The 12,343-nt window shown below is 35.6% G+C and overlaps 1 protein-coding gene across 5 annotated transcripts in view; it reads left to right on the forward strand.

Annotated features, from left to right (window-relative positions):
- Ago3 (argonaute RISC catalytic component 3) overlaps nucleotides 1-12,343 on the forward strand; it is a 116,993-nt gene that overhangs the window by 77,491 nt on the left and 27,159 nt on the right. For 4 of the 5 annotated variants that reach the window (XM_063236069.1, XM_003471484.4, XM_063236071.1 and 1 more), the window contains 6 exons: nucleotides 67-186; nucleotides 3,056-3,178; nucleotides 3,730-3,863; nucleotides 7,547-7,731; nucleotides 10,557-10,716; nucleotides 11,520-11,610. In XM_063236069.1, the coding sequence (XP_063092139.1) occupies nucleotides 67-186; nucleotides 3,056-3,178; nucleotides 3,730-3,863; nucleotides 7,547-7,731; nucleotides 10,557-10,716; nucleotides 11,520-11,610 (813 nt within the window). The remainder of the gene's footprint in view (nucleotides 1-66; nucleotides 187-3,055; nucleotides 3,179-3,729; nucleotides 3,864-7,546; nucleotides 7,732-10,556; nucleotides 10,717-11,519; nucleotides 11,611-12,343) is intronic. The other variant, XM_063236070.1, reaches the window with a different exon arrangement.

The raw sequence follows: 12,343 nt of genomic DNA on the forward strand, positions 1-12,343 counted from the left end.
ATAGGTTTTGCATCTTTATTGAGAACTAGTAAAATATATATATATATAATTTTTTTCTTTGTTTAGGTCTGTAATATTGTGGCAGGGCAACGATGTATCAAAAAGCTAACAGACAATCAAACTTCAACTATGATCAAGGCAACAGCAAGATCTGCACCAGATAGACAAGAGGAAATTAGCAGATTGGTTAGTACTTAACTCTAGAATTGGGAATTTAATACATATTAGTGCCAAGTACAGTGACTCATGCCCATAAATCACAGCTACTCAGGAGACGGAGACAACAGTATCAAAAGTTTGAGGCTAGTCGGGCAATTTAGTGAGACCCTATCTCAAAATTTAAAAAACAGCACTTGGGAGGCTGAGGCAGGAAGATTGCTGCAAGTTTGAGGCCAGTAGGGCTACATAGTGAATTCAAGGCCAGCCTAAACTATAGAGCAAGACTGTCTCAAAAAACCAAATACATACATGCATGCAAACATACATAATTCACTCATAGGGATAGAGATAAAGCACCTCAGAAACACCAAATAAAAGGGCAAGCTACTAAAATAAAAGAAATAACTGTTCTTACTAGAAATGTTCTACTGTTATAAACAGTTCATGTGCTGTCAGTTTTTTGGGTTTGTCTTTTTTTTCTTTTTTTTTTGGTACTGGGGATCGAACTCATGACCTTACACTTAACAGGTAGGCACTTTAGCCACTGAGCTAAATCCCCAGCCCCTTTTGTTTTGTTTTTGTGTTTGTGTTTTTGAGTCAGGGTCTTGCTGTGTTGTACAGACTGGCCTGGAACTCAATTATGTAACTCAGGCTGGCCTCAAATTCACGGCAGTTGTCTTACCTCTGCCTCCCGAGTGCTGGGATATAGGTATGTGCCACCACACCTGGAAGACTGTCAGAATTGCAAGGGAATACAATAATCTCATCTGGTAGTGGTTTGTTTAGTTTTTTTAGGGACTTGTGGGGGGTGACAATTATATGAAAAAGGTGTCAAGTCCTTCTGCCTTAACCCTAGACTCTTTAATTAAATCCAGGGACAGCTCTATCAAAAACTAATGATTTAGCTCCTGCCTTGCACGCAGACAGTCGTGAGTTCGATCCCCCGTACCGATAAAAAGGAAAAAGACAAAAAAAAAAAAAAAAAAAAAAAAAACTAATGATTTAAATTGGTGAACTGGAACCTCTTGTTAAACGAGGGATGGGAAAAGAGAAAACGTCAAGGTATTATGACTAGATATACTGAAAGTCTTAACACTGTCTTGGATTATTTAGGTCTCAGTATCAAACTGGTAACTGTACAGTATAAGTAAAATCTCATTGTGGGAGTTACCAGTGCTACTTGATAAAACTGATGGTCTTATTCCACAGTGTTACATATAATTAAAAATACCATTTTGTACACAATAAAATATACAATGTTTTCTTTTTTTCAGTCCTAGGGATTGAACCCAGTACTTTATGCAGGCTAATCAGCCAGGTTTCTATCATGTGGCTACATCCTCAGGCCCCATTTCATTTCTTTTCTTTTCTTTTCTTTTTTTTTTTTTTTAACTAATAAAATAGGAAACATTAAAAATAAAGGGGCACTTGCATCTTAGCTCACTCTCTTGAACACTACACTGCCTCAGTAGGGAAAAACTAAAATAATAAGTATTCCTCAAAACCACTTAGCAACACTTTCAGAAGTAATTTTGGAAATTATTGGGTAAAGATTATAGAAATGGCTCTTTAATTTTTTGAGTTACCAAAAAAAGACCTTTTCTTCTTATAATGTTGTAACAAACTTATTTAATTAGAAAGATATAGATGGGCTCTCATCCTGAGTTTTTCTCTAATTCTATCATAGTAATGTTTAAGAGTGTTACCAAAACCTTTAAGAGACATTGACACTGGTAATCTATATAACCTCAGTAATTAGCAGTTCTGATTCATTATCATAGTTTAAATATTAAGATTGATAATACTCTATAGTTGTTAAAAGAACAGATGAGTCTAACACTCTAAAGTTTTGCTTCACAACTTACTGGTAGTATTATCATATTGTAGTTGTAACATGTGTTTTGACTTTATTAAGCTTCGGTTTTATCCTCTGTAAAATGCACGTTGTAAAAGATCCACTTTTATAACTCTAAAATAATTTTGAAAATTGATTACTAAGCAGTTAGCAGCAAGCATGTCACCTAACAAGTCTTCTTAAATAGTAATTGATATTCTTCATATCTTTTACTGTGGAGCCATACTAACAAAGATACATTAGCAAATGACTTTTCCAGAAAAGAAAATGAATTTTCTCCTTACCATGAGGAGATCTTATTTATATATTTAGATACATGTTTTTAAAAGTGGATTTTTTTGTCTTTTTCCTTTTTATTATTCAAATTTGAACACTGCCTGCTTTTTGTATTTTTGTTTGACCTTTACCCTGAGAACAAATAAATATTTTGAAAATCTGCTCTTATGCTAGAAGCACAACATTGAGTAATATTAAATTCTTTGGTTATATATGGATATATTATATAAAATTTATAAACTATAAGTCAACTCATACTAGCTTTCTTGTCGGTTTCCAGTGTGTCTCATTAGATAAATTTCATATGGTGCTGTTAATCTGAAGATAATGAATATGTGTAAATTGTAAAGAAGGTAGTTATGAAAAAGGTGTTAGGAGCTGGAGATGTAATTAAGTTTTAGAATACTGCCTGCTATGCTCAAAGTACTGAGTTTAAGCTCTAGCACCAAAAGGGAGTAGAGAGGAGGAGGAAAACAAGAAACCAAGCATTGGGATTTTAATGTTTCCTATCAGACTTTATATAAAATTTTATTACCCACCTTAATACATATATTTATATTTTTATATGTTACCAAGGGGTTCCCCAACTTGTATAGTCCATTTATGACCCATGATCTCAAGGTTAAAGACTTTTGACTCTAAGGATACCATTGATTAGATCTATTGCAAAACATACTTGACACAGTAAAGGAAAAAGAGTTCTAATAAGTAAATTAGTGGTTCTAGGGAAATTTTGAGAATAATTTCCAACTTTCCTGTTACTAGGTAAGAAGTGCAAATTATGAAACAGATCCATTTGTTCAAGAGTTTCAATTTAAAGTTCGGGATGAAATGGCTCATGTAACCGGACGCGTGCTTCCAGCACCTATGCTCCAGTATGGAGGACGGGTAAAATCTCTCTCTCTCTCTCTTTTTTTTTTTTTCAAATCGTTGGTACTGGGGAGCAAACTCACGAGGGCACACTTATAAGGCAGATGCTTACGAGGCTGAGCTAAATCCCCAGGCCCCAGGTAAAATATCTTAAAAATGTTTTAATCATATACATGTAGTTTGAGAGGATAGAGATAATGACATCCTAACTAAGTCTTTGCTTGCGTTCAGAACTTTTTTTATGGTAAAAATGTGCCTAAGCGTGGTGGTCCACGCCTATACTCTCAGCACACAGGAGACTGAGGCAGGAGGATTGCACAAATTTGAGGCCAGTCTGGGCTACATAGTGAGCTCAAGGCCAGCCTGAACTACAGAGTGAGTCCCTGCCTCAAAAAAGAAAAAAAATATTAAAAAGTATAAATGGTATTGACTTTAAATAGCCAACTCTCTATAGACTATCAGAAATACATCAACTCAGCAACTTGAAACCCCAGTTTTCAGGTCATTGAAATATACTGTTAAGTTTTTGTTACTTCTTTGCCATATTATTTCTCTTTCTCCTTCCATAGAACCGAACAGTAGCAACACCAAGCCATGGGGTGTGGGACATGCGAGGAAAACAGTTCCACACAGGAGTTGAAATCAAAATGTGGGCCATAGCATGTTTTGCCACACAGAGGCAGTGCAGAGAAGAAATATTAAAGTAAGGCATGTTGTTACTTTGGTTTGCAGACCTTTTTATTTGTAGGTTTTGTGGGGAGAGGGAGTGTTTGTTTTTTGGTTTTGCTTTTTTGAGAGAGTGTCTCACTACGTAGTTCAGACTGACCTGAGTCACCATGTATCCCACGCTGGCTTCAAACTCATGGTGATCTTTCTGCCTCAGCCTTCTGAGTGCTGGAATTTACAGGCTGTGGTTAGGTTTTAAATTGCTTATCTTATGTTCAAAAACATTGTTTCCACATTGCCACTAAACTTATAAAAAATGTTTTCAATAGTTTCAAATTATCATTTTGATGAAAATTTTCAAATTCATTGGTCTTAGTAAAGTCATTGATTCATGTTTTTGGATATCCCAGTAAACCAGTTTATGTGGTGTAACAGCAGTATTATTTTCTTTTGATGGCCAATAGGTAGGTTTAATTCCAGTCTTTGCCACTTCAGGGTTTACTACCATAGGTAATTTAGCTAATCTCATTATTGTTCAGATTTTATCTTTGTAAAATAGAGATAATAGTACCTACCTACTACAAAGATCCCTATTTTTCTGGCAAAATTCTTGAATGATTAAACTCATTTCTGCTCCCTTACTTTGCAAATATGGCCTTCATCTCAATCTTGTTCTCCTCCTCCTCAAATTCTTTCCTCTAACTTAAAAAAATGCTCAATAATCTTTTATTCAAACAAATTTTTTTAATCTTCAGTTTTTAATTAGGCATGACCCCAGCATTCTGGGAGGCTAAGAGAAGATTACAGATTCAAGCTCTGCTGCGCAATTTAGCAAAACCCTATAAAATGAAAAGGCTCAGGTCTGTAGCTCACTGAAAAGGACTTGAATTCAATTCCTAGTATCACCAAAAAAACAAAGTGGAACAAACTGAAGTTTTTATGAGGTACCTGTTATCCTAACAACTTGGGAAACTGAGCCAATGTTATCTCTTGACCCTAGGAGTTAAGAGACCAGACTAGGCAACACAACAAGACCTCTGCCTACCTCTCCCGCCCCCCCAAAAGAAGGAAAATTTGCAGTTTTAGTTTTGTGTTTTAAAAAGATGGAGTTTGAGCCAGGTATGGTGGTACAGATACATAAATCCAAAGCTCAGGAGGCTGAGACTGAAAAATCAAAAGTTCAAGGCCAGCCTAGGCTATATGGTGAGACTCGTCTCAAAGTAACGGAGATAGACACACATACATACATACATGCACGCAGGCACTCACACACGTGCCCAGTTGCACTATTCTGGCTTTGAAACAGTAATCCTGCTTCAGCCTCTCCAGTAGCTGAGACCACAGGCATATGCCTCTGTACCTGGCTGCAGTTTTATTTTACCAGTCCCTCAGGCTTACAGATTTTTCCTGGCTTTCCTCCCTTGAATGCTTGGAACTCTGCCAGTACTGGTTCCTGGAAGATCTCCTGCCTCTTTACATTTAATTCTAATAATAGTCTCATCTTACTTACTAGTTTTCTCATACACAGCAGTAAATACAGTTGACTACTTTCTTGACATTCTTTCTTTTATTGGCTTCTGTTTCTTTTTTTTTTTTTTTTTATCTATTTTCTCTTTTTGGCTTATTTTCCTCTTCTTGATCTGTTTCCTCTCTTTTGAGACTCCCACACAATATCAAGCGCTTCTGTAGTCACATTTGTTTAAGGAGTTGTGGTGTTGTGAAAGAACACTAGCTAGCTCTGCTTCTTACTATCTTTACTTCAAAACATTTAGGCATCTCCAACAAAGAATGACATTCAAAATCAGTGACATGCAGTATCTTTCACTTGTCTCTTGCATCCTTTGGCTACATTGTCCTTTTTTTTTTTTTTTAATGGTACTAGGGATTGAACTCGCTACCTCGCACCTGCTAGGCAGGTGCTTTTGCTGCTGAGCTAAACCACCAGCCTCTATTTTCATAGATTCTAGGTAAAGATTTGGGGGGGGGTCTTTTTTATATAAGGTCTAACTATGCAGTTCAGGGTGACCTTGAGTTCATTTTTTAACCCAGGTTGGTCTCAGACTTACAGTGAGTGATCCTCCTGTCTTAGCCGCCACAGTACTGGGATTTATAGGCATGAGCCACCACACCTGAGTGGATACAAAAATTATAGTACCTTATTTCTTGTATTTCTTTGGTCTGTTTTCCTATTTCCACTCCTATAGCTCTTCATTGAGAATGCTTCCTTTTTTTTAAATCAGTCAATATTCTATTTGTGCTTATCATTTAATGCACAAAATACAGTGGTACTAAGCCAGGCATGGTGCCACATACCTATAATCCCAGCATTCTGGAGGCTGAGGATCATGAGTTCAAAACACAGAGCTATATAGCATGACCCTGTCTCAAAAAAATTGAAAAATAAAATTTGATAGCTAGGAAATAGTAGAACTGGAATTGAAACTGTACTGACTTGACCTGAGCGCTTAACCAGTATACTTTATTCCTAATGCCCCTTATAAATAATAGAATGTCATAGAACTCTTACATTTTAGTTTGTAAAACACAGTTGCCCCCTCCCCTTTATTTGTGATTTCACTTTGCATAGTTTCAGTAATCAATAGTCAAATGCATCCAAAAATATTAGGGCTGGGGATTTAGCTCAGCAGCTCAGGTGCTTTCCTGGTAAGTGTGAGATCATGAGTTTGATCCCAGAACCAGAAAAAAAAACTCCAAAAAAATGTTAAATGGGAAATCCCAGAAATAATCAGTTTCTATGTTTTAAATCATCTGTCATTCTGAATAGTCTGATAAAATTTGCACTGTCCTGTACCACCCCATTACACCCTGCCTGGGAATTAAATCATCTCCTTATTCATTGTGCCCATATCATGTGATACCCACCCAGCAGTATTTTAGTAGCTGTCAAACTTTCATCAGCTGTCAAGTTATCATAGTACTTATGTTCAAATAACACCTATGAGGGAAATGAGGTAACCACTACACTACAGAAACCACTATCTAAAATAACACTTGTAAAGCTTAATAATGAATCCAAAGTGTGAGAGTAATTATGCTGGCAGTTTGGATATGCCAAAGAGAAGCCTTTATGTGCTTCCTTTAATTTAAAAGGTAAATTTGTTCTCAACTTAATGGAAGAAAAAAAATCATTTAAGGTTGCTAAGATATATAGTGAGAATGATTTTTTTAATCCATGAAATTGTGAAGAAAAAAATTGTGCTAGTTTGCTGAAAATGCATAACATTACACAGTTCAGAACTATCCCTAGTTTCAAGCATGCACTGGTCTTGAAATATATTGCTTCAAGAGTACACAATGATTACTCCAGATTACTAGCCAACCACTGTCCTTAGTGTCAATCATCTAGTGACACCTTATACCATATATGAGGTATGCAGATTTTTTTTTTTTTTTTGGATACCAAGAATGGAACTCCAGGACTTCACACTTGCCAGGTGGGTGCTGTGCCGCTAAGCTATTACTCCCCACCCCACCCCAGGCCTACACAGATTTTTGTTACATCCTTCATCGTTTCCTAAACTTCCCTTTACTATTTTGTATTGATGATTACATAAAAGTTTGGGGTTGTTCAGTTTTTTTGTTTTAGAAGTAACTGGGTCTTAAACCCATTATCTCATGCATGTTAAACAAGTGCTTTAGCACTGATCTATATCCCCAGGCCTAAATAAAGCTTTGATATGTAAAGATTTCTCCTTCTAGGGGTTTCACGGACCAGCTGCGGAAGATTTCCAAGGATGCAGGCATGCCAATTCAGGGTCAGCCTTGTTTCTGCAAGTATGCGCAGGGGGCAGATAGCGTGGAGCCCATGTTCCGGCATCTCAAGAATACATATTCTGGGCTGCAGCTCATTATTGTCATCCTGCCAGGGAAAACGCCAGTATATGGTAAGGATATCTTAAAACTGTTTTTTAGTGCTGAGGTAGTAGAGGTCAGTGGTATAGTCCTTGCCTAGCATTCATAAGGCCTGATTTAAATCCCAAGTACCACAAAAAACATCCCAGAAAATTTCCATTTTTCCTTAAGTGCTTAATATTTGTTTTAAGATTATATATCCTAAACCTTTTAAATACCAAAATAGATTTTACACTGTTATTTAAAACCATGTTGTCTTAGTGTTGTGTTGTGTTTTTTTTTTTTGTTTTGGGTTTTGGTTTTTGGTTTTGCTTTGTGAAACAGGGTCTCACTCTGTAGTTCAGGCTGGCCGTGAACTCACTATGTAGTTTAGGCTGCCCTCAGATTCACTGGGATTGTCCTGTCTCAACCTTGCCATTGCTGGGATTACAGGCATGTGCCACTACACCCAGCTCTTAGTTTTAAACCAGTAAACTAAACAGTTCAGGAAGAGACCCTGAAAAAATTCTCAGCAGCTAAAATGGACATGGTGACATACATCAGTTGATCACCTGTGAAACTAGAATACCTAACCCTTATGTAAGATTATAAACAAAACCCAGTGGTAGCTTGGCTAACAGACTTGATTATTTCCCTGATTCTCATCACAAACTGAGTTGGACAAGAACTGAATCAAATTCATCGGTTAGGGTCAACATTGACCTTTTGAGGAAATTTGATTTGGATCTCATCCAGTTAAATTTGTGACCAAAATTCTAAAGAAAATTGAGTTCATGAACTGAAGTATCATATAAAGTTTCCTGAGATTAATAAGTTAAATAACAATAACTGAATCATGAAAAACATGAAGAAAATCTAATTTTCAAATTATTGGAGTAAAATCATTTAATTTTAGAAAGAAGAAAACAGAAGAAAATCATTAGTCTGACTGCATAAAAATTAAATTTTGTGTCATAAATGCGCTAAAATTAAAACTAATAGAAAGGGGCTGGGGATTTAGCTCAGCGGCATAAGCGCCTGCCTTGCAAGCAGGCAGTCATGAGTTCAATCCCTGGTACCGATAAAAACAAAAAAGACAAAAAAAAAAAAAAAAAAAAAAAAAAACCTAATAAAAAGTGAAAATAGTATTTACACCAAATGGAAACAAGCAGGGTGTGGTGGTGCACCCGGTAATCCCAACACTAGGAGGCTGAGGCAGGAGGAGCATTGCAAGTTTAAGACCAAATAATTCAGCCATATCACAGATGGTACAGCAGGCAGTAACTCAGATATTTTACAACCCAGTCTAACTCCAGAACCTTATTTTGAGAAGGTCCTATTATGTTGCCCAGTCTACTCTCAAACTCATGGGCTACAAAGTGAGCTCAAGGCCAGCCTGAACTACATAGCAAGACCCTCTCTCAAAAAGACAAAAGAAGGGGCTGGGGACTTAGCTCAGCGGCATAAGCGCCTGCCTTGGAAGCAGGCAGTCGTGAGTTCGATCCCTGGTACCAATAAAAATGAAAAAGACAAAAAGAAAAAAATTTTTAAAACTACAAATGGAAACAATAAATGCTAGTTAAAATATTCGCGTAGACTGGTTTAACAAAAGTATTCCACTCATAATGAGAAAAGAATGCAAACCAGAGTTTCTCAAGCAAAATAATACATGAAAAGAATGTTCACTTTCTCTAGTAGTTAAAACAAAATACAAATCAATAAAAGGAAACATTTTATGCTACTGAATTTAAAAAATATGTAAATTTTATAATGCCTAATATTCATAGTGCCATTTGAAATACTGAATACCTGAGAACCATATCTTTTATAATGCCTAATATTCATAGTGCCATTTGAAATATCGTATTAAGTGAAAATGACAAGTTGTAAAACAGAACATATAGTAGGCTCTTTTAATTTTAAAAGTGTTTTTCAATGTGTTTTTTTATATATAAGAAAGAATTAGATTTCCTTTATGGAAGAAAAGAATAGCAGCCTCTTATTATTTACACTGTACTGCCTCTGCTACTTTTACTTGTGTTTTCCAGTGTTGGGGAATGAATCCAGGATCTTCACACTGAGCAATGTCTTCAGTCCTTTTCTGAAGGTTTTTGTTTTGAGACAGGGTCTCATGAAGTTTCCCAAGCTGGGCTTAAACTTGCAATCCTCTTCCTTTAGCCTTTGCAAGTTCTGGTATTATAGATGTGGACACCATGCCAGGCCACCTCTGCATTGTTGAAATAAGCACTTGAGAAGAGGACTGAAAGTAATAGTAATGCTGTGACTATGGTATAAGTGCATTAAAATACCATAAATGAGCCAGGCGTACTGGTGTAAACCTGGGCAACTTAACAAGATCCTTTCTCAGAATAATGTAGCTCAGTGGTAGATGCTTCCCAAGCATGCATGAGGCCTTGGGTTTGGCCAGTGCCAAATAAGAGAAAATTACTGGAAAAGAGAAAATAAAAATCATAACAAAGGATTTTTTTATTTTTATATATGTATTTTTATCTTTATTTTTTTTCAGTTATTGTGATTATACTTTTTTTTTTTTTTTAAGACTAGTCAAGTGCAGTAGTGAGAAGGGGGAAAGAGTAGAACAAGGAGTTCAATCTGTACTGACTGCGAACCATCAATTGAGATAACTCACTACCTTCAGACCAGCCGATTATATTATTTTTATGATGATCAAAAAATTATTGCTAAATGTTAATTTTCAAAGCAGTGTACTTTAAAATAGCATTACTTTAGTATTGGTACAATTTTGGGTGTCCTGTAATAGTCAAGTGTTTCAAGGGACATACAGATCTTTATCTAGTAAGTAAATTTATTTTCAGCTCTTCTTTTCTAACTAGAGGTATTTGCATTTGTTCTTTAGCAGAGGTAAAACGTGTAGGAGATACACTTTTGGGTATGGCTACTCAGTGTGTTCAAGTCAAGAATGTAATAAAAACATCTCCTCAAACTCTCTCAAATTTGTGCCTAAAGATAAATGTTAAACTCGGAGGGATCAATAATATTCTTGTACCTCATCAAAGGTAAGCTATTCACTTATGAAATAGTTATTACTTTTTATATCTTCATTTTTCTACCTGTGACTATATTTAACTACCATAAGACCTAAAAGCTGGGCGTGGTGAATATCTATAGTCCCAACATTTGGGAGGCTGAGGCAGGAGAATTACTGTGAGTCCAAGGCCAGCCTGGACCACATAGTGCATTCAAGACCACCCTGAACTGCATAGCAAGTCGTTTTGTTTTGTTTTGTTTTGTTTCGTTTGGTTTTGAGACAGGCTCTTGATATATATATATATATGTATATAGCTAAAATTTATACTTTTGGCCATGAGATGGAGAATAGTAAATTCCTACAGTCCCTTCCAATATAAAGTTTAATAATCTGTAAGAAATTACATATGCACAAAATATAAGCAGATTTTTAAAACTATATTAGGATTGAGGATGTAGTTCAGGGATAGAACACTTGGCTAGCATGCATGAAGCTCTGGGTTCAGTTCTAGCACCATACACATAAGGAAAATGGATGAATGCAAAATTGTATCATTTTGTTCCTATTATACAGAACACAAGTGTCAGTTGCCCTTTGCAACCACTAACACCACTCTTAAAAGAAAAAAACTGCTCTCAGTAAGACATTGGACAGATCTGTTGCGACAGCTTGTACTTTACTGACAATTTAAGAGGATAAAACAGTCAGTAGTACAGGCCTATGAAGCTGTCTAGAGAGGACTTCCTTTTTGTTGTCAGGGACTTGAATTTGTGTTGCAATTGTGTGAAGCAGATAAATGGATGATCTAACTGTTTTTAACATGTGTTTAAGACCTTCTGTGTTCCAGCAACCAGTGATATTTTTGGGAGCAGATGTCACTCATCCTCCTGCTGGCGATGGAAAGAAGCCTTCAATTGCTGCTGTGAGTGTTGTTAAGCAGTTTTATCTAAAGTTTAGCCCAGTATTAACATTTTAATTTCAACTTTTTAAATTGTAATGATTTTTTAACAATCAACTTCCATAAAATTTTTTTTAAATAAAGAGCAACCATTCTGGTTTGGAAATTCAAATTCCATATATATCTATTAAATCATTTATTAACAATAGAATTCAAATCTCCTAAATCAAGTTGATTATTCAAATTTCCTATATCTTGTTTTTGACCTGATCTATGATTTATGATTGTACATTTTCAGTTATATTTAGAGATTGTACATGTTCAGTTATGTTTAGTTTGGGGTACAGAGAACCTGTTAATATACTTTAATGTTATCTTTGTTATAGGAAGATATAGATATATAGATATATATTTGGTATATTACATTTTTTCACTATAAAATATTTTCCACCTTTACCCCATATTTTATACCAGTGTTGTTTATTGTAACACTGCCACTCTTGCTTTTAACTCTTGGCTGTTGTGTCTTCGCCCACCTCTGTGATAATAACCCTTCAGTGTCAAGATTACTGTATTTCTTTTACCCTTCAGAAAGCCCAATACTGTTTTATTATACTGAAAATCACTTGATTGTAACAAATGAAACCACTTTAAAAAATCAGTATATTTTAAACATACATGATAAATTTCAGATATTGTAAAACTTTGTATATATTTTTTCATCATCTATTATAATAATTTTATCTACATTTAAAAT

The sequence above is a fragment of the Cavia porcellus genome, unplaced genomic scaffold, assembly GCF_034190915.1.
Source record: "Cavia porcellus strain 051 isolate PalLab524CR breed Dunkin Hartley unplaced genomic scaffold, mCavPor4.1 scaffold_25, whole genome shotgun sequence".
Taxonomy (NCBI): domain Eukaryota; kingdom Metazoa; phylum Chordata; class Mammalia; order Rodentia; family Caviidae; genus Cavia; species Cavia porcellus.